At 39.3% G+C, this 26,681-nt stretch overlaps 1 protein-coding gene and 1 long non-coding RNA gene across 10 annotated transcripts; one reads left to right on the forward strand and one right to left on the reverse strand.

The window, feature by feature from the left end:
• Window positions 1–1,000: 1,000 nt before the first annotated feature.
• On the reverse strand, window positions 1,001–18,977 carry LOC121909006 (hypermethylated in cancer 2 protein-like). Of its 6 annotated transcripts, XR_006099345.1 has the most exons (4): window positions 17,016–17,338; window positions 15,480–15,655; window positions 9,350–9,447; window positions 7,997–8,836 (listed from the first exon to the last, which is right to left on the reverse strand). XR_006099345.1 is itself a non-coding variant. In XM_042429361.1 (3 exons), exons 2-3 carry the CDS (start codon window positions 15,628–15,630, stop codon window positions 2,072–2,074), a joined length of 963 nt encoding a protein of 320 aa, XP_042285295.1. In that variant the 5' UTR covers window positions 15,631–15,655; window positions 18,908–18,977; the 3' UTR covers window positions 1,001–2,071. The 6 variants fall into 6 exon arrangements, 5 of the variants coding, with proteins under 5 accessions (XP_042285295.1, XP_042285294.1, XP_042285297.1 ...); XM_042429361.1 differs by lacking the exons at window positions 7,997–8,836; window positions 9,350–9,447; window positions 17,016–17,338 and adding exons at window positions 1,001–2,883; window positions 18,908–18,977; XM_042429360.1 differs by lacking the exons at window positions 7,997–8,836; window positions 9,350–9,447 and adding an exon at window positions 1,001–2,883 and having other exon boundaries at window positions 17,016–17,327.
• LOC121909007 lies at window positions 5,174–8,269 on the forward strand. Of its 4 annotated transcripts, none has more exons than XR_006099348.1 (3): window positions 5,174–7,453; window positions 7,753–7,967; window positions 8,182–8,269. It is a non-coding gene; the product is annotated as an uncharacterized LOC121909007 (long non-coding RNA). The 4 variants fall into 4 exon arrangements; XR_006099347.1 differs by having other exon boundaries at window positions 5,174–6,933; window positions 7,256–7,967; XR_006099346.1 differs by having other exon boundaries at window positions 5,174–6,720; window positions 6,828–7,967.
• Window positions 18,978–26,681: the final 7,704 nt, after the last annotated feature.

The following is a 26,681-nucleotide window of genomic DNA, read 5'->3' on the forward strand; positions in this document are numbered from 1 at the left end:
GGAATATATTTGTATTTGTATTTATCAGCTCACACCACACTGGGGGCTGGCTAATTACAGTGGTTAACAATTGGGTTTCCATGATACAGAGCCGCGCTTCCAATTCACCGAGCCTTGCCTCCAACATGGTACCATTATCATTAAAGGAGGCAGAGGAATAGCACATATGACACACCGAGCAAGAGAGAGCAGGAGAGAGAGAGAGGGAGACAGATAAGCCATCGCTAATAAGTAGTAATGAAGAATACAACAAATTAATTGGGTTGAGATGCAGAAACACTACCAGTAACACAGAAACTCCAGCAACCACGAATGAGACAATATGCTTACCACAGCACATCAGCAACACGTCTGCGTGCTTGCGTGTGTGTGTGAGTATGTGTGAGTGTGGGCGTGTGAGAGAGAGAGTATGTTCGTGTGAGAGTATGTGGTAGAATATGTGTGTGTGTGTGTGTGTGTATGTGTGTGAGGGAGGGAAATCATTTGGTGTTCAATTTAATTTTTATTTATATAGTGCCAAATCATAAAAACTTATCTCAGGGCACTCTTCACATAGAGCAGGTCAAGACTGTACTCTTTAATTTACAGAGACCCAACAATTCCCCCATGAGCAAAGACTTGGCGACAGCGACAAGGAAAAACTCCCCTTTCACGGGAAAAAACCTGAGAGAAAGAGGGAGGAGGAGAGGGGGGAGAGAGACACAGAGAAGCATAATAACAACACTAATAACAATAACAACATCAATAATAATAGAAATATGACTAGTAATAATAATAGCAATAGTACAGTTTTCCTGTGAGACAAGAAAGCACAAAGACTCCGGGGAAGAAGTTAGTAACAGTAATGGTACATGAATGTGTTCACTTTTTCTAGTTTTTGTCAGTACACATGCAGCTGCATTCTGGACCAGCTGGAGAGACTTCAGAGACTTGTTAGGGCAGCTTGATAACAAGGAATTGCAATAATCCAGCCTAGAAGTAAAATGTGTGGACTAGTTTTTCTGCATCTTTTTGAGACAGGATGTGCCTGATTTTTGCAATATTACCTGAGTGAAAAAAGGCAGTCTTTGAAATTTCTTTTGGGGAGTGTAAGGACATATCCTGATCAAAGATAACTCCCAGATCTGGAAGGAGCTGGAAGCCAGGGTGATGCTATCCAGAGTGGCTATATCATTAGATAATGTGTTTCTAAGGGTGTTTAGGGCCAAGCATAATAACTATAATAGCACAATAGCTAGTTGATGAACGGCATCTGCATGTATGTGTTCCCCTTGTCCAGGTGGGACAGAGTGGTGTGGGGGGTCAGGGCAATTATGTCATCTGTGGATCTGTTTGATTTGTAGGCAAATTGTAGGGAGTCTAAATGAGCTGGAAGAGATGAGGTGATGTGCTTATTAACTAGCTGCACAAAACACTTGATGACCACTGAGGTGAAATTGATGGGGCAGTAGTCATTGTGGCAGTTGACAGTGGACTTCTTTGGCATTAGAATAGAGGTGTGATCAGTTTCCCCAAAAGCAGGGCATGAGAGGGGTTTGTAACGGTCCTTAATGGTGGTGTAGCAGTGGTAAGCGTGTGCTGTCCTCTTGTGATACTGATACTGATGTGCTAGTAGTATTTTGGTATTTTGGTAGTCAGCAGTTTGGAGACAGGAGAGCAATGTGATGTTAATTTGCCTCTCATTCACCCATTCACACACCAATGGCAGCGAGGTACAATGTAAGGTGCTGTCCTGACCAACAGGAGCAAATTGAGGTTCAGTGTCTTGCCCATGGGCACTTCATGTGGACAGAAGCCAGGGATCAAACTGCCCTGTGATTACTGGATGACCAGCACTACCTCCTGAGCCACAGACGCATGTCTATGCTGTTACTACCTCAGCTATTTGAATGCCCTGATTTGGATGGTAGGAAATTCCAAGTGAGAAGTTAACTCCTTCACTACTATTGAAAACTTTACTTAGTTTCAATGGCAACTTTATTTACTGCTGTCATTGTTTTTTGACATACACTCCACTGAATCTCTTGATATTAATGCAATTTGGTCTTCTCTGAATCCCTTTGTCAATTTCTCACCAACAAAGTTTTTCCCTTGTGTGGACAGTCATGTGTTGTGTCAGATTTCCTCTCTGTGCAAATCTTTCACCACAAACAGAACAACTACATGGTTTCTCCCTTGTGTGGACTGACAGGTGTTTTGTGAGATTGCCCTTCTGAGTAAATCTTTTTCCACATAGTGAACAACTAAAGGGTTTCTCCCCAGTATGACATCTCATGTGTGTCTGCAGATGGTGCTTTTGGCCAAAACTTCTACCACATTTAGAGCAGCTCAATAATTTATTGCCAGTATTACATCCTATATTGTTTACAGTAACTTTATTTTTCATAGTATTTAAGTCTGTCTGAGGTTTCTTGGTCTCCTTCCAATCACCATCATTATCTTCAGTTTCAACTTCAGAAGAGTGTGAAGTCTTGTCATCAGATCCAGATAGCCATTTAAAACAAGATACTGATATCCTGGCTGTTTCTGGTCCTCCACAGCCCTCTCCATCAACCTCTGTTCTTCTCATCTGTTCAGTTGAGCTGCTGGCTGGAGGTTCTGACTCTCTGTTTTCCTCAGTTTGTCTTTGATGAAGCTGTGACAACTGAGCTTTCTCTTCATCATCATTCTGCACAGGGACATGAGTAAATAGGAACTTGGTCATATCATCTTTCTGCAGTCCTTGCAGCTTCTCATCCTCCTGACGGGTCCAGAAACCTTCCTTCTCCTCTTTAATGTGTGGGTGCTCCTGGTGCTCTTGGATCAGGCTGGGGCTCCACTTCTGATGTTCACAGGAAATCTCTTCTTTAATCACCAAATGCTGCTGGACATCTGCAGAGTATACTGAAATACAGACACATAATCAAGTTAAAGTTAAAACCTTTAATTATTTTAATGAGGTGAGTGAGGAAAGAACTGAATGCCAGGTGGTTCTGTACAACTATTTACTGCAATAAAGACATAATTCTAAGCTGGGTGAGTTTAACATACTGTACATGTTGATGTTGCAACAGATCACATGCCTTTGGAACTGCATAGTCTTTTATATTACATGGGTTTCAGTCAGTGTTCCTACTAATAAGTACAGGCACACACTTGATCTTATCACTAGAGAAGTCTCTAATCACAAATTGGTCACTGGTGTTGCTGTCTGATTATTTTTGTGTATTCTTCTCTGTGTCATCACACTCAAGAGTAGTCTGACCTTGCAACAACTCTGATGCATACAGATTGCTTTATGTCCATTTTTAATAAGAATCATACTCCTCCCATGACCTCTGTTCCTCCATCATCATTTTAGTTATGTCCCTTAAAATCAGAAAAGACAAACCAAAAACTCAATGGAAAAATGCAAATACAATTTGGGGAAGTCTGGGTCAATTCATTACACTTGTAATTGTTGCACGTGTCTCGGTTCACTATTAATTATTTATTATTATTTGTCCATTGTCAGCTGACAAAGTGGATGTCAGACCCTTTTCAGCATACTCGGAAAGCAGGATTGAAAGGGTGTGCTCACTTAAAGGTATAGTCAGTGATTCTAATCCAATATGTATTCAAATATCTCCTCAGGTTCTGCTAACTGTCTGTTCTGTGTGCACGCTGAAAAAAAATCTGGTGCTCATACACTGCCCAGGCTCTGTAAATGGGTATGTAAACACAGTGGGTCGGAGCGAGCCACACCACACTACTCCAGCCAATCAGCAACAAGGAGCGTTCGTGCCCACGCACAGGACGGGGAGAGGGAGAGGAGATGGGGTAGAGGAGGCTGTAGGAGTAAGACGGACAGTAAATCTGCTACTGGCGTAGTCTAGAAGGAGAGATGGCTGAGAAACAGCCAAAGAGGAGGAGATCAGTAGAGCAAAAAATAAAAAAGAAGGGCTTTGATCAGGCAAGGGCAAAGACCTGCGTTAACATCGGTGTGGCTCTCCAATGGTGGAGGGAACTCCAGGAGTTGAAAGCCCTGAAGACGGACGCAGAGGTTGCTATGTTTCTGCTGCACAGGTGGGTAACATTAGTTTTGCTATGTTTCACATAACCAAAACCTGCCATTCGACATTCAGCTTACTCACTTTGCCAAGATATACAGTTGTTGTGATTTTGCTATTAGGGGTGCGCAAAAAAATCGATTCACATAAGAATCGCGATTCTATCTCTGCTGATTCAGAATCAATTCAGAAATTCCAAGAATCAATTCACATTTTTCAGTCTTGCCACAATGCTGTTTTCCATTTTTTCCTGACATGAATTAGCTCGCAAAATCCCATAGATGGTGCAATGACGCCGCCCCAGACCCAAATCCGGGGGCAAGAAGGAAGTGAAGTGTGTGTCATGGAGAGGCCGCGAGCAATGGAGTACCTGACAGAAAAACAAATACAACCTGGTCCATTGGCTATGAATGCGATCATTTGGACATATTTTTGATTTTCTTATCTCAGAGGGAAGAAGGAGCTTGACAAGACTAATGCCATTATCAGGCACTGCAACGCACTTCCGCAGGTTTGTGCCATTGTGGGCTTATTTATTAGTAACCGCTGTGAAACAGTCAGAAAATGTTTTATTGATCTGATTCACCAGCTTCCTCACCAACGTTACCAGCACTCCCTCTCCTCATTCACTCACTAGCTCGCTCGACCACTGCTTCTCTCTCTCGTCTTTTTATAATGAGTTGGGAAGCCATCAGCAAAGCCTAACTTTACTTTTAACATTATCAAACGAAGAGAAATGTCCTCCCCTCTTCCTAGTAATGTTTTTGTCATATGGCAGGGTTGTACAGCGTTACAGGTTGCGTTTCTCCAAAAGTTGATTCTGGTTCAACTTTCTCACTGCGGCCCCTGCAGCCCTCCACCCCCACAGCCTAAACGCACAACGCACAACAGGTCTGCTGCCAGCTGGTTATCTGAGGACGGTAATGAGAAATTAATTTTCTCTCAGTGAAAAACGTAGTCTCCTTGAAGCTTATGACAAACTGCCAAAAATGAGCCAACAAGATGCGACAGCGAAACAAGCGTTTAAACAACACTTCTGTATTTTGAAACAGTCAATAAAATTCAGTAAATGGTGAAGCTGTCTGTTTCATTACTTTATATTCATGTAGTAAATATACAAATATCAAATAGATGGTAATCTGCATAAGAAATTAAGAAAAAGAAACAAAATTGGTTAGCCTATAATAATCACTTGCTAATAGTGATCAATTTTCTTGTTTGCACTTTGCAGCTAAATGTAGCAGGCAGCTATTGTTTGTTTGATTTTGTGAACTGAAGGAAGAATTTAAGTTATTTGAGGTTTTACACTTAGCAGTTTATCTTTGCAATCATTTTTATTTTTGTATTAAGTATTCGTTTGACCCTTTGTCTCAGGGCCGCTTTGGTTTCCTATTGACTAAGTGGACTAAAGGAACATAAATCTTACTCAGGTTGACATTGAGTAGCAAATGTTTACATTTGATTCACTGTGATCTTTTTTATTTGAGACCTATAAAAGTGTCTACTGCAGGAAAATGGAAAGAGTAACTCTAAACATCAATCTAGAATCAAATCTATGAATGTATTGAATTGAGAACTGATTTTGAATCGCAAATCGAATCGCTTTTGAATCGTGAATCGTTTTGAATCGCAAATCAAATCGTGACCCCAAGGAATTGAATCGAATCGTGAGATTTCCTGAATCGTGCACCCCTATTAGCTATGTATAGTAGCAGGAGAGTTGTGAGTATAGCTGTCTGTCCGCTCTGCATGTTAGCTTCACAACAGCAATTATAGCAACAGTTTGCTAACCCACAACTTAGCTAACCCTAGTCACATTACCTACTGTGTAGTTGTTCACTCTATATCATGGTATTTGTCCATACAATGTTTGCAAAGTGTTTTATAGCCATGAAGACCTAAAAACTCAGGCTTGCTAGCATAGTGGGATTATTTGGATTGATACACAGGTCGAAATGGTTAGCTTAGCTAAAAACCTACAGTCCTATCCTCAGTCACTGTAGTTTTGTAAAATCAACCTTAACAACTAACTCTGGCTAGTTTTTACTCTGTTGTGTTTTGGCTGCTGTGTTAGATATATAGATTGAAATATTGTATGTTAAAAATTTGTTACTGTTTCATATTTGCAATTCGATGTGCACACATGCAATGAGGTTTGTCACACAACACATTGTCATCTCTGTTACATTTTGTGATGAGTACAGACAAGTAGAGTTACAATTTTTCATATGCCATTTCAATTCTGTGTCGAAAGGTGATGGCCGGCTGGCTAGTCCTGGGTTTTGTGCTCAGTAATGCATGAATTCTGCCATGGAGAATGATGCAAAGCAGATTATCTACATAACCAACATTGATTCTGTCATCATGGAGAAGGAAGGCTTTGTAAGGGCATTTGAGACTCTTCATCGAGAAGTCAAGCTGACTGAAATATTCCCAGATTTCAGCTCTTTTCAGTAAGTACTAGTAGTGCTTGTGTAGATGAGGTTGATCTAACAGCGATTTTTACAGAAATACATCTGCCTATTGGACTGTAATTACTGTGTTTTATGCACTGGGTTTGTAGCTAGCATATGTGCTTCTTGTATTTGTTCTCTCCATATAGATCCAGCCAGGTGGGAATTCAGATAAGGGGGTGCAGCACTCCCTTGATGTGTGGCACGGTTCAGAAAACCTTTCAAGAGGACTACTAGTGGTAAGTTTATACATTCTCTTTTTTCAGGTTCCATACATTCTTGGTGTATGCTCCTTATAATCTTTTGAGACATGCACGCTTTGTGATGTTTAGTGTTCTATTTACAGGCAAGCCAACAGAAGGGGTGCTCCCATCCTTTTGCAGTGGAATAAAGACATTTGCAACCATTTCTGGTACTGCTGCAAGATGGCTGACAGCTATGACAACTTCTTTGTATGTATTAGTGAAAGTATATTGGACTTTTGGATTGCAACTAACATGTTGAATGGATGATTTTTTAAATGTCATTGATCACATACCGTAGACAGTGCACATTGTCCTGAGACTTTTCAATTTTGTGAATGAGTATTTCCACTAATAGCTAACTGGCATGTAGATGTAAATGTAAAGTGCCACATGAATCACAGCTCAGTTATCACAAATGGTTAGAGGTTCCCTCAAAAGCCTTTACACTTTTCTCTATTCTGTGCAGATCAGATCATGTATTCACACGCCACAGAAGTTGACATTACTCTTCCAATGACTTGCATTTTAGGACATGTATATCAGCCTCCTTCATCATGTCACAGGAGAGCATTCATGGGCACTGGGTAGCTGCCACCATGGTCCCCTAGTTGAGGTCAGGGACAAAGAGTGGATTGAGGCAGATTCTGTGGCCCATCAGAAACTTGTTGAATTAATTATGGATGCACAATGGCTCAAGGACATCCCAAAGTATCTGCATTTCACGTGTGTAAGACTGATCTTTTGTTACCTACAATTTTGCTCTATACTGTGCTTCTGTGCCCTTGTTAAAAATATGTCATCATCTTTGTTTTTTTTTTCCGAAATGCCCAGATCAACTGTGGAATTGTCATTCCATAAGCATATCCTGATGTACACTAGCTTCAGCTTCAACCCCCCTGTATACAGTGGTTGCATATGCCAGCTGCTTTTTCATATATATATACACACACACACACACACACACACATATATATAACCATATTATTGCTGTTAACCAATAATAAAAGATGTTTTGTGTCATTACAGGTATGGGAAGGTGTATAATAAAATGTCTGGGAAATGGCGCTTGCAAACCATAAAGGAGGACAAGGACTACGGCTATGTCTGTGAACTCCAAGTATCTATTCTGCATCCGATGCAGGGATGCCACTTAAAAAAAAAATCAAGGTCTGGTGACCCAAGACTTCTTGGACCTTTTTCAGGTGAACAGCTTTTGAGGACACAGGTCAGAGGAGGAATAGGTGAGGCATGGCTATAATCTTTCAACAAAAAAAATCGGCACTCTGAAAAATGTTATTACAAACACACGTGTCATTTTCCATGTTTATTATAAATACATTTTCAACAAACAGTACCACACAATAAATAAAAGTAGAAAAAGTAGAAAACTACAAAGTGAATAAAATATACTAATAAAATTAGGCAAATACAGTAACATTGCCTACACTCTGCTAGGGATGTAGCCTGCATACTGGCCCTGGGGATCATTCCAGTTCCTTCTGGCCAGTCTGAAGACCCTTTCCTCCAAAATGTAGAGGTCCATGTGCACTTCCTCTCTTTGTCGGAGGGCATCTCCCTGCATCTCTGGCAGACACACCAGGTTGGCTGACTCTGGACAAGGTGGGGTGTGGCTGTAGGGTCTCCAATTGATGAAGGCAGTAGGTCGAACATCACGCCTGGGTCCCTTATCAGACAGTGCTGCAGCAGCTGATGAGACTGCTCAAGGTCCAGGCCCTGAATTATCTCCCGAGATGAGGAAAATGCTAACATAACGTTTCATTAGTGGTCCAAAATAAAATTTATTATGACCAGACACAGTTGCTTTCACATTACATATGGAGCCAGTGTCAATCCAGAGGTAATATTGCTGTTTTGATGTAAAATGGGTCTTATTACACAGGATAGGGGTCTCATGTAGAGAATTGGTGAAATAATTCAAGCAAGCAAGGCAACATATTTGCTCAGCCGCAAGTCTTTGGGCCTGCAGCATCTGCACACGCTGTAGGTCACTAGGTTCCAGGCTACTCGTTGAACTAGTTGCACTCCGACCTCTTCCTCTGCTTTGTCAGCTACTCTTCCTCTTCCACATCCTCGCCCACGAGGAACAGAGCTAAATCATGATAGTAACACATGTAAACATCTGAGATATATCCTTGCAAACTTAGTATAAAATTATTTTATTTGCTACCGCAGACATACATCACATTAAGTTCCCTTTGAATTACACACCCTCAACTGTGTGACATTATTCGTCCTGTCTATCTGCTCTTTTATCCTCAACTTATACTATAGTAAGAACAAAATGTAACTAATATCAATAATATAAATAACATCAGAGATACTGTATAACCCTGCAAAGTTATTTTCTTCCTAGTTCTTTTAAAATTAGCAATAAACAGCACTGCTCCATGTATCACTGATGGTAGAGTAGAAGTTACCGTTACTTGTGAAGTTAGTAGCAATGGCTAAGCTACTCCTCGGCCTAGACTTTGGCTTTGATAAGTAATTGGCTTCAACATCTATTTAAATATTAACAGGCTTATTATCACACTTGCTACAATACTACTAAGAACATATGCCACCTGCTTTTTCATAGCGATAAATATTGCTTCCCCTTACTTACCCTTGAGCAGCAGACACTCCAGATTCCTGCATATTGGTCAGTTCGCCCAGTTGCTACTGTGTTGCCTTGGCAATGCGCGTCCGATTTTGGCGGGGCCTCTGAAGGAGCACAAAGGAAGGGGTGTACTTGTTTTGATGTTAATCTCAAATATCAACAACCTTTTTCCAGCATCGCTGACTCTACCTTTAAGGAATCACTCGACTTTGTGAGCATCAAAGGTTATATTGTGGTTGCATATGATTATGAGTGGTGGCTGGGATGTGTTGAAGAAACGATGCACAGCACTGGAGAACTGAGATTGAATTTTCTCTATCCTCATGGACCATCACCATTGTACATGTTCCCATACCGCCCTGATACACTTGTGATGGACCACCAGGATGTGCTACTGGTAGTTGAACCTGTGATGGCAACAGGATGGATGTACACAATTTCGAGCAAAGACACAAATTGCTGCATCAAAGGCTCTGAAGCTGCACAGAGTGTAGTCACTGCTTTGTAACTTCATTACCACCTCAACAGTAAGGTAAGAGTACTTTTGCAATTAAATTGAATTAACATTTATCTTCAGATTCATGATTCCACTTCTGGGGGGTGCTGTCAAGCCATTTTGCCCCATCTTTTTGCAAGACCCGTAAAATATCAAATTTTTTGCTGGAACTGAGGCACCTGCCAATTTTCGTGACTTTTGGGGTATGTGCATCTGAGAAATAGATGATCAAAGAGTTGTAATAATAATAATAATAACGATAACAATAATAATAATAATAATAATACCTTTGGATACAAGAGGGCTGTGCTCCACTTAGTGCTCAGGCCCTAATAATAGAGAAGAATTCCTTCAATTACAAGAGGGCCTTCGCACCGCTAGGTGCTCGGGCCCTAATAATAAAGAATAAGAATCACTTCAATTACAGGAGGGCCTTCGCACCATTCAGTGCTCGGGCCCTAATTAAAGGTGCAAGCAGCAATGATCGTCCCCTCGCACCCCTGCGCACGTTGCGTCAAAGGGCTTTTATTGCAGGCATGCAGATGTGTTCAGGACCGGTCTGTTATCGAACATTGCATGAAAGAGTTAAATATCATTTCCTGTTTCCACTATGTGGCGCTAGAGAACACCCATTAAGTACACATCATGTTGTTGTATATCAACTGTAGACCATACCTTGAAAATTTCATGTGAATCAGATGATGTTTGTCATATAAGGCTGACTTCCTGTTGTCAGTAGGTGGCACTATGACTATGATTCAATATTGACATGTAGATGTGTTCAGGGCAGGATTCTTATCAAGCTTGAAAAATTTGGTGCAGGTTGGACAATGTACATTCAAGCTGCAGCAACTTCCTGCTTCATGGCGAAATGTCAATGTTTGCTGTGTCACCACAGCAAGGGCGTTCAGCAAAAACTCAATATTTAGAAAAGTTTTGATCACAAACTAGTCTAGATGACACACACTGATTTTGAAGTCGTTATGATGCATTCTGTAGGGGGAGTTCGTTAAAATATAAGGCATGCAAAATCGCCAAAATTGACCACTGAGTTCAAAATGGCTGACTTTTGGGTTTAAGCTATGGGTCCAAGAAACTTTGTTGTGCCCCCTGACATGATATATGTGTGTACCGATTTTCATACATGTAGTTTTAACGTGGTGCGGTGGCTGCTTCGTTGAAATATTGTAGGGGGAGCTGTTGAGCCATTCTGTCACACCATGCCGTGACCTATACAATATTACAGACTTTAAGACCTGTCATATGTGTGTAAAGTTTTGTGAGTTTTCAAGCATGCCTAGCCCCTTAAAAACAGCTTGGTATTTTGTGGCGAACAATGTGTTGCCATGGCAACAGCTTTTGACACAAACTCAAAAGCCTCAGGAGTTATCGTCATCAAGGTCTTTCCAAATTTTATGTGTTTCTGGCTAACCTGCTAGGAGTAGTTAGCAAAAGAGAGGCGCTTAAGACTTCCTGTTGCCAGTAGGTAGCCTCTACTTGCCTTCAGACCAGGACCCTTATCAAGCATGGGAAATTTGGAAAAGATTTGATCATGCAGAATCAAGTTATAACACTTCGTTTATGGCAATACATTGAAATTCGCTGCGCCATCACAGCAAAAGGCGTCCAGTGAAAATTCACCATTTTCCCAATAAGGAATCATCAAGACTAAAGGCTTTTCTGATAAAATTTCAGATGGATCTGTTCATCTTACTTCGTACAGCTCATAAAGGTACAGAACATGTAACTTCCTGTCACCAGTAGCTGGCGCTATGAGTATGTCTCAATATTGACACATAGATGTATTCAGGATGGGACCCTCATGAAGCATGAGAAATTTGGGGCAGATTGGAAAATGTACGTTAAAGTTATAACAACTTCCTTTTTCACAGCAAAACAAAGTTTGCCGCGTCGCCACGACAAGGGCATTCAGCGAAAACTCAAGATTTTGATAACTTTTCATCAGAAAGGTCTTTAGATGACTTCAAAATTTGAAGTTGGTGGGATTAAATCTCTAGGAAGAGTTCGTTAAAATACAACTGGCAAATGGCAAAATCTGCTTAAATATTGAAATTAAATTCAAAATGGCTTTGAGTCCAGTTCTGCTCAAGGTTTCTTTATGTTAAAGGGGAGTTTTTCCTTGCCGGCCACGCCAAGAGCTTGCTCATGGGGGAATGATGGGTCTCTGTAAATTAAAGAGGACAGTCTAGACCTGCTCTATATGAAAAGTGCCCTGAGATAACTGTTGTGATTTGGTGCTATATAAATAAAATTCACTTGACTTGAATGTATGCAAAATCTTACACAGAGCAATGTACTGGAATGTGTGTCTTGCATTGTTTTGTTTTTTTTACTTAGATCCAATATTTTAATATTGTTTTTTTCTGGCAAAATGTCTGTGTAGGCAAATATATTGAATACATTGAGATAAAACAGAAATATTATCTCCACAAGCACAGGCTTACCTCAAATTGTATTGTATGACATTTTTCACAGTATTGGGCCTCAACCATCGGGTCACACAAAGAAAGGCCTACATGTAAACTCTTGAGGCCTGGCCACGAGGCCACCTCTTTTCCTTTCCCCTGATCAAAGGAACAGCGCCAAAAGCAGCTGACAGACTCCATTTCCAATTATGCTTGGCAATTTTTTACATAGGTGCTAAACAGGAAAAGGTCTCAACAAACAGTCTCTCATTGGCAGGGACACCCCTGCACAGAGAGTGTCATGATGACACAGCCGTGACATCACCGCCCCTTTAAAACCTGAGGAAACACAGAGAAACATGCCTTCATTGTGAGCCGAGCTGGGGGGAAGTTCTATCTCTCCGTGAGCCAGCTTCACTAAAAGTAGGTACCCCATGCACATGTTTTCCCCCATCAATTTGAAGACTCCCCTTGCCGGACGAGATGAGACTTCGCCGTGTTCACTCCAACACTATCCCTGGATCCAAGAGAGATCGCTGCTGCAACTATCTCTCTCACCACCTGCAGAAGGAAGGAATGGATTTTCTTCACAAAGACGTGGACAACTTCTCTACCCCGCTCTTCTTCCACTGAGTCGACTGCTGTTTTCTCCGCCATGGCGCCAAGAATCAGCTTGCCGTGAAGTGGCACCATCAGTATCCAAGCTGAGGAACCAAGCCGGACTTAACACACACAGCCTGCTCGCTTTCTTAAGCGACCAAGTAAGAGGCTTAAGTCTGGGCAGAGGCAGTGTTAGTTTGTGTGTTAGTTTCAACAGTTTCAGTGCTGTTATTGTGTTGTTAGCGTTCAGCTTTTTAAGCTTTATTGCTATTGTTTTGTTGTGTTACTTGACGAACCGCCGAGTCCTTTTCTCCTGCTTTACTCTGAGGAGTATTTTGAAGTTTGCTGCCTGTTTAGTGTCACCATGCTAGATTGTTTTTGTGTTTTTCCCACACAGGACTACTGCTGTGTTTGTGCCACCTTGAGTAAGAAAATAAGTTGCTTTGTCGATCATAAACCAGACAACGTGCGTTACAGACTGCCATCCGTACATGCACTCTTTGTGGACAAAGGAACCACTTCTCTCCCCCTCACGGTCGCTTTCCTTCCTCTTTCTTCCCTCTTGTGCTAACCCACACACGTGCGCGCGCACACACATACATGCTCCAACATCTTCTTACACATCTGATGGTCAGATAACGTCAGCCAGAGCGCTGCTCTACCCGTCCTTATCTGCCATTAGACACACATGTTTTGAAAAGAAGAAATTGTTTTAAAAAGTTTTGCTAGGGTATAATTACATTTTAGAATAGTTGTTCATTGAATGAAGCATTTGTTAACTTTGTTAATTCTGCTAAGTTTAATAAACACTGCTCTATCTTTAAAGAGAAGTTCTTTTGTCATTATTGTGTTTAATATATTGTGAAAAGTGGCTGATTGAGGTAGTCAGAGCTTGAATTCAACCCTTCTTTGTTCACCTTTGAATGTTGATATCCCTCAGATAGTAATATTCTAGGTGAACACTTTTATGAGACTACCTTGTTAGGTTATTGGTCTCCGTTTCCGCGTGGTGCTCTCGGTCGAGATAGCGTTTGTTTGGGGGCCAAAATTGAGGCAAAGTCTTATACTGACAGGCTAATTGCAGACTCCCTGTTGGATTTAGGTCAGGAGTGTCAGCGTATGATTTGTGGGTCTTGATGAGACGAATAAGTCTGTCTGTCTTCTTTTCCTTTCCTGCATCCACCTAATTTTCAAAGAAAACAGTGAGAGAATCCCACTGTTGCAGCAAACGGTTCACACACTGCCCCAAAGACAGCCATCTTGTGGAGGCCAGCTTGAGGATCTTCCTCATCTCTGCATCACACATGATCTGTATGTCACGTAGACTTGACTTTCTCTTGCTGCTTTTCTCCAGATAGTAATAAATGGTGATAAGGAAGTCTTGAATGTTCACACTAAGCTGCCTGGATGCCCTCTCTCCAGCACGGTGTATGAGGTGGCAGGCACAACCAACTAGGCAGATGTGTGGATTTTGTGCCTTCAAAAAAGCTGCTACACCTTTCCCCAAACCTTGCATAATTGCAGCATTGTCAGCTGCAAAGCTGACACAATTTGACCATGGAATGTCTTTCTTTTTCCGTTCACCATCAAGCCATTCATATATTGCTCTCCCAGTAGACTCTCTTGATTCACAAATCTTGAGCAACATCACAACTACCCTTCCAAGACTGGCATCAAAGATCCTAACCACAATGGGGAACATTTTTATGTCCTCCATATCTGTGCTCCCATCTGTTGCGAGGCTGTATGGAAACCGCTTCATTGCTTCTGTAATGCACTCATCATCATTCCTGGCCAGTGTTTTTACTATGGATGCCATCTTGGTTCTGGCACAGCCATACTGTTTGGCTATCTCTATCGGGAAACATCTTCCTAAAGAGTGGTCCAGCGTGGTCTGCAGCAGCTAAAGGCAAGTTGTGTTCCACTATGAATGTAGTGAGAAGGGTTTCTGCCTGAATTGGTCTAGGGACTGAACCAATGACAGCCACATTTTTAAAATGTTTTTTCCCTTCCACGTGATGTCAACAGTCTGCAAGACTCACAAACAAACAAACACACACACACACACACACACGCCTTTCTTCATAATTCTAGTGTTGAAGTGATCAGGCAAAACTGTATCATCTGACCTGATTCTAAAATATCAATTGCAATGCACTGGGCTATATTATAAGATAGGGTGAAAGGCAAAAGTTTGGGCACAACTGCTTAAAACCATTTTTCCATGATTAATATTTCATTGTATAACATGAGTGCTTATACAAACTGATAACCATAAGTGAATTGCATTCAATTATTAAATAAAAGTGGAAACATTTTATTTGGTATATTGTAACATGTTTTCATTTTTAAGTATTTACTGAGACTTATGTTGTAATGTAAGAAAACACTGTCAATTATGAATAAAACCCATGTTTCTGTTTAGAATTTCTGTTTTATTTGATAATTAAATAATTGAATCAGCTTATATAGGCAGACATCATATAGACCTTATGAAAAATATGTAGCCTATTCAATTGAAAAATGATCTAGGAATGTAGTGCCTTTGTAACTAGAGGTTTAGCTACATTATTACCTAAATCTCCTTGGTGGCTAATGTCAAAATCATACTCACACAATGTGCAAAATGCATGGTGCGGCACTTTTGAGTGGTGGAGGCAAGGCCACTGCTCTTGATATTTTGCGAGAAACTTCTGGAGGGAATGGACTCGCTTCTTTTTTAGTAGGTCTGCTGTTCTCTCTCTCCCTGTCAGCATCCTCATCATCTGACATCATCCTATTTCCTAACGGCTGGTTAGGACACACGGACACACAAACACACACATCTCCTGTTAACTTTTTAGGTAACGTTATTTCTGCCGTAGCCTACTTTTAATATGTGGATTTAATTCAATTCATAATTTCAACTTTCCACATCCACCCCGGTCCATTTACCTTCGGGAACCAGCAGGCTGGAGTGAGGAGAGGGAAGGAAAGGGATAAACTCAACGATGTGTTCCGGTTGATTTGCAGTCTCTTTAAATGTTACTACACATTTGTCAATTATGTTCATTCCCGCTTAACATTTGGGTGAAGGATATGGGTGAAGGCAGGGGGAATGAATCCGGCACTATGATTGGTCGAACTCTTCTTCGTCTTTGTCTTTTCGGCAGGCTATACGCTGCTGCCTCTTGCTGTTAGACTTGAGTACTGCACAGGGGTCACAGATTTTTACGTACTGATACTGTCATGTAACATCTTTCTCCAAGTTGTTCAAGTTAGTTATAAAGTTGTGAAAAAGGTATGCATCTTTGTCCCCCACAAGCTACAAGATTTTCTAGCATCAAATTGATCTGCATTAACTATAGTAAGTAGTGATGTTGTCATGGTGTTAATGTCAGACATTAAAGTAACACCTAATGTACGTTTATATGTGCAGTAAGAATACGTTTCCTTTCTTTGTATTTTATTTGTTATGTTTGCTCAACAGGTGAATATGTGTAAAAGGACAGTGAATACAGCTACATTTACATGAATGTTGAATGCTAACTGTTTACAAAATGTCATTATATATTTAGGCAAATAGTTAAGTTCAAGCACTTTTTCCAGTATTTTTGGAGAGAAGGAGGGAAGCAATGAAGGAATGTTGACTGTGAGAATCTAACATACCTTATTTAAAGCTTTTGTGTTGCTTTTACGAATTGTGGCTTAAATGCACAATATCTTCAAAGATATATGTGAATTATATTAAACTAATTTGCTGGCATAGTAATATTATCTTAGTAATTACGTTACATTATCAGCATTTTCTTATTGACCATTATTACTAAAGCAATTATGCCTTCTATGGAGAGGTGGTAAGAGTTTTTTCACATTATCAAACTTATTGGCCCAGATTCATCACCATAAGCGACGGCGTACAGGTAACGACGGCTGAGTTGAGTCACACTGGTGACGGCGTACAAATCCTCTCCTATCACGTAAATGTCACACGACGGTCTCCTTCGTTTGGTTTTCCGTAGCACTATCCACCTGCCATATATACATTTCCATGTCTATGATTTTCCACGCGTCTGTTTCGGTTCGGGTCCAGCATTTTGGAGCCGCGAAGACTCGTATGAGTAATTTAGTTGATTAACTAGCAACGCAGTAAACGTGCTATTATACAAACCTGCTCTTTGCATCTCTGGGTCTAGGACCGTATCCGGGAGCTCGCGGAGGCGGCAGTCCATCTCCTCTTCATAGTTGGTTATGGTTTTCTCTAAATGTCCAAATATCTCCTCGACTGCCGCAGTTAGCCGCTGGTGGATGAAAATCTTCAGACCCTTAAGTCTCGACATTTTCCACAGATGGCTGTCCAAGTCAGAGTCGAGAACACAACTGAACGATAGCCTTACTGTTGTTTAGAGCTAATTTAATCTACGCAGCCGGTGGTGGTGGTATTACCAGTGCTTCTTCTTTTTCTTCTTCTTCTTCTTCTTCCTCCTCCTCCTCATTTTGTTTATTATTGTTATTTAAACAGCTTTTAGACGCATTACCGCCTCCTTTTGGATTGGAGTGTGGATCAGAATGGTTACTGCTGCCAAGTTCAGTGCTTTCTACAAATTGGAAAGTAGCCCTGTACCCCACATCCCCTGAACTCCTCTGCAACATTTTTTTCAAGCCAAGTGTCACGCAATTCCTTCCAAGTGTCACTTTAAGTGTCTGTCTCTCTGGTATCTAGGACAGTGTCTGCATTCTCTTCTTCTTCCTCATTGTATTAGTTCGCAAACCAATGACTTTTGAGGCTGGTTCAAGTACAACTAACAACTTTTTTAAAATTTCAAAAACATCACACTTATCACCACTTAAGGCCTATCTACTACATTGTATTATTTGTCTTATTAGATTATTCTGTGTTTGTCTAATAGCCACAGTCCCAAAGTAACAACAACAATCTTTATGTAAAAACAGTTTACATCAGTGCTGGTAATGACACATTGATCCATGTTATCCTTATGATTGCTGTGTAACAATTTCATAGTTTGGATGTAGTGTTGACAAAAAGCCAACATAATAGCACATGTGATGTGCTATTGTGTGTAGCTTTGTATTTTGTATGTGTCCTGTGTGTTTTTTGCTTTGTACTGTTTGTTATCGTGCTGTTATATATTTTCATCGTGACCTGCCAGCCCGTTCTCACTACCAACTCGAAACATATCGAAGCTTGGTCAGGACCACATGGCGTCACTTTTTAACGCACTGGGTACCCCTTTAGCATAATTTTTCAAGGTGCAGGGTAGTCCAATAGACTTCTGTTGAACTCCCACAACGTCTGAAAAATGACCAATGACGTCTATATAAGGTGACAAATGTCAGCCTGGTCACCAGAATAAAACGTTGGCATTGTACATTTCTGCAAACCACAGATACGTTGAAAATGTACATTTCAACACCTGTAATACGGAGCATATTAATATTTCAACAATACGTATCATATCAACATTTCTGAAGTGATGTACTTCACATGACATCTATATAAGCTGACTTTTATATTAGGTTAGGAGGTAGAGGGGTTGGTAGATGACTTGCAATGTTGTTGGCAGAAAGTTTTAAATCAGCACAGTCAGCACAGAGTATGGTTCAAGAGCACCTTGCCGCTTTTATTCTACTAAACGGGTCCCAAGTCCATTAAATAGTGATGCCACGGGGTCCTGACCAAGCTTCGATATGTGATGAGTTGGGAGTGAGAACGTGTTGGACCTGCTGAAGGGACTGCAGATGAAAATTACCTGTAAGCTAACTCTGTACCAGAGTTAGCTTACTATGTGACTTTGTGTACACTTGCTCAGTAAGTTATATTAGATCCCCCAGAATATACTCTACACAAGATTGTACCAAACCATTTGCTACAAACCATTTGGCAGATGCAAATCAGCTTTAAGCTAACTCTGGTGCAGAGCGTCATTTATGTTCAAAACTGTACAATGTCCTGATAAATAAATAAAATATTTGGTACATACGAAAAATGAAACAAATGAAACTGAAGTTGCTCTTTCAGCAATTCAAATTGACAACAGTTACCATGTAGTGAACCAGTAGAGGCTGGGATGCTTCTCAACTATGAGGTTGGTCCGTGGTTTCTACTTCCCTCTGCAGATGTCAATCCAAACCTTTCCGGTGGAAGGAAATACATCGTTTTTGTTTTTCTTATTTACTGATGTGTTCTGACATTAACACAATTGACAGTAGAAGTGAAATCTTGTTAACAAAGTTGTTCATAATTAATTCTAATTCAGCACACATACATTATAGTTAAATTTATTGTCAATTTTGTCATTGCTAAAAATAATATCTGATATAGTCTTCCTACTCACATGAGGCTAAACTATGAGTGTGGGGTAAGGTGTTTTCATGAAATCCAATGAAGAAACATGCACTAAAAATGAAAATCATTTCATGATATCAGGATATAAATCTAGGTTTTATTATGGTAATCAATACAGAATTTAAATAGATGGAAGCTGTTTATACCTACCTCTATGTTAAAGTCACCACTTTTCTGAGTAACGTTACTTAAGTGAAGTATTCCAGTAACCTACTTAACAGAAAATGTATTTCACAGAGATAGGAGTAACACTACAGGCTATGCCGTGCCTGAATGTTTGTAGAGCTGTCATTACATGGCTAATTTGTGCTGGCTTAAAAGTTCTGTATGTAGGAATCAGAAATTAGTGACTAATTCTTAGTTAACTAACGTTAACTAAGATGTAGTAATATCCTGTTGCTTGCGCTCGAATGCTCATGACATGAGACTGTTGTAGGTGATGTCTTTTTCCTCACATATACTTCTCGTAATTACATAAAAGATCTCTAATGTTGTGTTTTGCACTGTGTTTCAGGAAAGCATCGCTCCCTCCCTGTCAGTCACTCCCCTGCATATTAATTTAAGTCAGTGTAAGTTACAAATCAAGGTCATAAACTTAGCATAATTGCGGATCTGAGCCACTGTGTGAAACAGTTTTGTCAAAACGGAGGTTGTGGGGTAAAACGTGCCAGTGATGTTGGGTCAGTGGCTCAATTTACCCCCAAAACTTCAAGAAGGCTACATATGTACAGAGTAACCTGTATATTTAAGTATTGTTTTCTGATATTCTAGAGACACTGTTCATGATAATGTTTGATCACTGTTACAAGTGTTAAAATGTTGATGAATACATACCTATTGATTCTGCAGTCTCTGAACTCTACTGGAAGTATGAACTCACAAATCTCATGACATTTTTCCATCCAAATTCACTCCAGCAGTGCGAAGATGTAGTTGTCCAATGTGATTTTCATATATTTCCCCACTCATCTTCAGACATTACCACTCCTCCCTCTCTTTCCCATTTATTTTTAACATGTTGGATGTTTGCCTTTAAGGTATCCTGAAAACGTTTGTATAATCTTGATATTATTTTACATCCACTCTCTAATTTGTAAATTGACACAAAGATATTCAGTATACCGTCGTCTGCTTTTTCCACCCCCTCAGTCATAATTTAATTTACCTCATGTCTCATCTTTAAATATCTAAAAGAAAATCTTGATTCTCCAATCCATAATCCCTTTTTAGTGTCTCAAAACTTTTAAATTTTATGTTGTGAATACAGCAACAATATGCTGTGAGCCCTTTACTCATCCATGTTTTAAATCCCGTGTCAATCTTGTTTGGGGTGAAGTCAGTGTTACAGGCACACCATCGTAATACTTTCTCTGCCCCTTTCGGGTTGTATTTTTTTTCTACTTTCTGCCAGGTGTCGAGAGCTACTTTTATCCAAGGGTTGTTTTTGCCTGTAAGGGTGTCCATCAATTTACTATCTGCAATTATGCCTTGTATTGATGGTCTGATAAATTTCCCATCTTCTGTTTCCTTCCACCTTGCCATGAACTGTGGATTACAAAGGCACACAGAAGGTCTTAATTGAGCTGCATAATAGTAGTCTTTCAAATTTGGCAATGCCAGACCTCCTTTCTCTTTTGCTACTGCATTACTTTATATTTTATTCGTGGTGTCCTTCCCATCCAGATATATCGAGAGATTATTTGTCCCATTCAATGAACTGCTGTTCAGATATTTCAATTGGCAGGGAATGGAAAAGATATAACAGACGTGGTAAAATAACCATCTTAATCGACTCAGTCCTTTAGGGGAGGGAATGGCAGGTGATTCCACCTGAGAATATCTGCCTTAATTATGGAGTTTAGAGAAATGTAATTAGCCTCAAATAATTTTGTGATATCCTGAGTAAGATTAACTCCAAGATATTTCATCAACTTTTTGTTACATCTCAAATCATACTTTTCCAGCAGGTGTTTTGGTGGAACATAATTGAAGGTCAGAATTTGGGTTTTTTGAACATTTAGCTTATATCCTGACCTTGACCAAATTTCTGCAAAGATGACATTAAAATTGGTGGGGATACTAAAGGCTGAGTCAGAAGGATTAACACATCATCTGCAAATAACGATAGTTTGTGTTCTCCTCCTGCTTTATTTATGCCCCTGATCCCTTCAGTTTGTCTAATATCCTGACTGAGAGGCTATATAAAGAGAGCGAAGAGAAGTGGAGAACAGGGGCAGCCCTGCCTACACGATCACTCCAACGTAAAGGATTTTGAGAGGCTACTGTATATTGCTTGGAAGGCCTCGATAAGGGTTGTGTTGAAGCCAAACTTTTCCAACACCTTATACAGGAGGGTCCATCAGACCAAATCAAATGCCTTCTCTGTATCCAATCCCATAAGCATTGCTTGCGTCTTATTTTGATGTATATGTCACATAATATGTAGAGTCCTCCTTATACTATCTTGGGTTTGTCTCTGATGGATAAATCCTGTCTGGTCCAGGTGAATAAGAGATGGTAGGATTTTTTCTATTCTTCTAGCTAATATTGAGCTATAAATTTTATAATCCACATTTAACACTGAAATTGGTCGATATTGTTCAGTCTAATTTGTCTTTACCTCTTTTGGCATTGTTGAGATTATGGCTTCCCTCCATGAGGGAGGGATCTCTCCCTTTTTGAGTGCCCAGTTACATGTCTGGTACAGTCTCATAGTTATGTAATCACTTAAAGTTTTTGACCATTCGGCTGTAAAACCGTCTGAACCTGGGCTTTTATGTGGTTTAAGTCTTGTTATTGCTGACTTCACTTCTTTATCTGTGATCTCAGTAACTAGTGCTTTATTTTGTTCCTGTGTGACTAAAGGTAGATTCAGCAGCTTAAGAAAGTTATCTGTTTAATTTTCATTATCTAGTTTTGGTTGTGAGTGTAGTTCTTTGTAGAACTCTTCAAAGCTATGTTGGATCTCCTCTAATTTATACTTAATTTTCTCAGTTTGCAGACATCTTATTTTATTTACAGTTTTATCTGCCTGCTGTTTCCTTATGCCAATGCCAATAATTTCATAGCTTTAATTCGTGCCTCATAATAAGCCTGTTTCAGAAATATCAGTTTCTTTTTAATTTCTTCTAAATATATCTCATCTATTCCATTTTGTAGTTTCTTAAACGTACAATATGTAATTTCAGCCGCTAGGGGTCTCTCAATCAAAACAATAACAAAAGACGGAGTGTGATGACGGTGTGAAGTAGCAAGGGATCATGGGAGTTGTTGTCTTCATTGTTAAATAACCAGCTTCACCGGGATCGGATTACTCCAGTGTTAATCATTCGGGATGTTATTACCGGGAGCCGAATTACCTGCAGAGGTCTCCTCCTCTCCAGAACAAATGTACCTGGAGATTACAGATAAAAACACTGAATAAACTGTTTCACCCAAAAAATTAGTGTTTCTCCGACGACCACTGGACGTCCTGTATGGGCTGTTAGCCAAGCTGCTGCTAACACTTCAGTTCGGTTTATTTCTCTTATAACTTTAGATTCAGACGTTTGGCTGGTTTCTCCCAGGAGCCGAATTATCCGCAGAGGTCTCCTCCTCTTCGAAAACAAACGTACACGCAGATTAGAATCGTCAAAATACTAATTAAAGCTGTTTTACCTAAAAAAATCAGTGTTTCTCCGACGATGTATGGCGACCACCGGACGTCCAGTATGGGCTGTTAGCCAAGCTGCTGCTAACACTTCGGTTCGGTTTATTTCTCCTATAACGTTTGGTCGGTTTCTCCCGGGAGCCGAATTATCCGCAGAGGTCTCCTCCTCTCCAAAAACAAACGATATGCAGATTAAAATCGTTAAAAATACTAATTAAAGCTGTTTCACTTAAAAATATCAATATTTCTCCGACATTATTTGGTGACCACCGGACTTCCTGGAGGGGCTGATAGCCGAGCTGCTGCTAACATTTGCCCAGTTTATTTCTCTGATAACTTAAGATCCAGACGTCCAATGACTAAAATCCTTCGTCCGGCTAAAGGATATAGTTTAAATTTATCATGAAAATGTGGCTTAAAACTGAATAAAAGTCAATTTATAACAGTTTCTGTGGAACAACCACAATGCCTATGTATTATCTTGTATGTGCGTAAGTTACTCTTTGGTAGAGGAGGTATGACATTGACATGTGACCAAATGAACTTCTCTGGTAGACGCCATTGTAGCGGACAAACACAGCGCCGCCGTATGCATCTTGTGCATGTTTACTCTTTGGTAGAGGAGGTATGACATTGACATGTGACCAAATGAACTTTGATTAAATTACAGATTTCTCTGGGTTTGAAAATTGTTGGAAACATTTGGGATAATGTAAGTACACAACTTAACAAAATATATAACATAGGTCTAGTTCTTTTTAGACATTTTAATGTGGAATAATTACATATACCTTTATATCCTATATATACCAATTTCAGTTTGTACACATTAATGATGAATCCTCTGTGCTTGGACAAATACTATTCACCTTATATATGCTTCCTTTAGGTAATATTATTTGGAGCTATTATTTGGCTACTTTAAGAAGTCTAAAATATGAAACATATTTTGGTAACACTTTTGTTTACTACATAATTCCATGTGTTATTTCATAGTTCTGATGTCTTCAGTATTGTTCTACAATATAGAAAATAGTAACAATAAAGAAAAACCCTTGAATGAATAGATGTGTCAAAACTTTTGACTGGTACTGTAGGTGGAGCTGTTTTTAGGATTGCAGGTTTATATGTGAAGCTATGACTGGAAAAGCTTTTTCGTTTTCACTGTTGTTTCTGTATCTCTATAAGCATTTTTTCCAGATATTTCATGTATGAAATGTAATAAATTACATGTGATCAGAGAAAATGATACATAGAAATAACAATGCTACTGACTAGCCAATAGGAATATATTATTTTCATATTTTGCAATACCATGTTTTAGAATGTATTTTAAATATATTTTGAACATTTTCTATATGTCATATAATTTATTTTTAATTTTATTTATTTTGGTCCAAAAGAATTCAGAAGCTATAATCCACTGTGTGGATACTATTAACCTTTTCCTTCACCGCATCTGCTATGCTGCACCTGGCATAATATCGGATAGGATGTGCACATTCAGAAACCACCCTTCTGTATCCAAACACTACTATTTTGAATACTCATGTAGCTACCTGACATCTTGGCCAGATGCACAAGCAACACAAATTGAGTGATAAATTGAACAGCAGAGAGGAATTCAAATTAAATGATCAAATTAAATATTTTAATAAAATAGATTTATTAACAGGTTGAGGTGGATCTCAATATTAAAAGTGCACCATTTATATTATATTGACACATTCAAAAATACGTTAGATCATCTCAAAACTAACAACATAAATATGAAAAAAGGCAACTAGTTCATAGAAGTAAAGCATCCAGTTAAACACCACATTACCAGTAACACACTTGGTCTCACAAAGGCTTCTATAAAAATGACAAAATCTGAGTTGGCAGTGATACTTTGAAGACTTTGTGTGCAAAACCATTTGTTGGATCACAATATTTACATACTAATACATGCAAATATGTATGTACACATGCACACACATGGACTATTTATCTTCAAACCACAATTTGGACGAACAAAATAAACTGATTATTTTACTGCTGATAAAGCACTGAAACAAAAATGATCATATTACATCTTTACACATATTGCAAAAGTATGCTTGAAAAAAGTGTGTTTGAAATGATATGATAAAAATTACAGTAAGAAGATACTCGAGTTTTGTGAGGGGACACTGAAGGTTTTGAGCCGTCACTGAAAGCCTCTGTCAAGGTGAAAAGCTCAGTTTTGGTCTGCTCCCAAGTAGTACCCCCCCCCCCCCACACACACACACACAATATAGAAATCAGACTGATGTTCACAACAAGTTTCCCTAGTGATCATTTAGTTTAATCTTCTTTACAGCTTGAGACTCTTTTGCAGATCATCATTTCTATTATCTTTCGTGTACTTACAGTTCTTCTGTGTTGTACCCTCCAGCAAAACTGATAATATGCAGTGACGTGCGTTTGCTTATTAATAGTAACGTGCTTCTAATGAAGATTTTAGTGGAGGCTATTTAAAAATGGCAATCAATTTTACACATACAGATGAGTTTACTGATGTTTTCTTTCAGTTAGTCAATTAATTGTTTAATCTGTAAAAAAAAAAAAGCAAAAATAGGGTAAAATGCACATCACAAGTTCCCAGAGTGGTAAAACCAGATATTTCAAATGTTTTGTTTTGTCTGACCAACGTCCAATAATACATAGAGTTTACAATGATATGAAACAGAAAAAAAGCAGGAAGTCCTGACAGTAACTTCAGTTGTTGTCAGTTAAGTTTCTGTTAATGAACTAGTTAGTTCAGAAAAAGCTGGTTACAATTCCTGCTGAGCCACTGCTGGCAACAGTAACAACACATATCCTAAATATTAAAGGTTTGCTAATTGGGAGCAAGAAACATGAGATGTTCAGACACTGCAAACCCTTAAAAGTCCTTCCAGACAGTAGAGTCTGGATTAACTCTTGGATTTAGGGTATACCTTGTCATTTCAGAAATAATCTCTCTGTAATGGACGGCTCACTGACAATAAAACTAATTTAAAGCATTCCCACGTATCTTCTTTGTAGAAAGAATCGTACCTTGAGTCATCATCCACGTACCTGTGATTTGGTTCACTTTGAAGCTCAATTACATTGGAAACAACAGATATTTGTGCAACCATGGAAAACATAATAGAAACACCCTACAATATAATATAATTTGATACAATATAAACTACACCTTCACAAATTACCAAGAGATGAATCAACACTTCTGTGGCGTTATTTTGTTATACTAAATTGAATTTCACTGTCATGTGTTCTGGTCATTTTTTCCAGCCTCTGCTGAGGGCCAAACTGTAGAAAAACTCATCCATATTTTTACAGGTTACTTAAGTATTGCTTTATTTTAAGGGTCCCTCAATTTCTGGGAACATCAATTAGCTGGTATGTAGCTATTAAATGACTAATTATTAGTTGGTAAATACCCGATCATTTGAGGGTTTAGGAAATAATGTAGTAGTTACATGAAAGAGTGTAGGTCAGTGGAGTTTACAATACATGCAAGGAGAAAATAAAGGTTCAGTGAAAGACCTGTAAAATAAAGCTTTACCATTAACTGCATGCTGACATGTAGAAGAAGAGGAATAGGGAAAAACCACTGGAATTTATGCAATCATAACACTGTATGATCTCTATGATATTTGAGAATGTTGTTTTCTATTGTAGATGTGGGACACAAGGTAACCTCGTCTACAGTTTGTCGTCATACTCCTTTAGGTCAGTGCATGTTCCTGGAACAACTATGATACGGATTCACCCATGAAACTCAAACTTAAATCTCACAAAACCAAAAAGCC

Source organism: Thunnus maccoyii, chromosome 12 (assembly GCF_910596095.1).
Source record: "Thunnus maccoyii chromosome 12, fThuMac1.1, whole genome shotgun sequence".
Classification (NCBI taxonomy): domain Eukaryota; kingdom Metazoa; phylum Chordata; class Actinopteri; order Scombriformes; family Scombridae; genus Thunnus; species Thunnus maccoyii.

Bases quoted from the DNA above. Each gene is read 5' to 3' on its own strand.
- LOC121909006 (XM_042429359.1), bottom strand. From the start codon at position 17,184: ATGTCGAGACTTAAGGGTCTGAAGATTTTCATCCACCAGCGGCTAACT. The intron at 2,884-17,015 runs GTTTGTATAATA...TCTGTATTTCAG, and splicing joins CCCAGAGATGCAAAGAGCAG to TATACTCTGCAGATGTCCAG.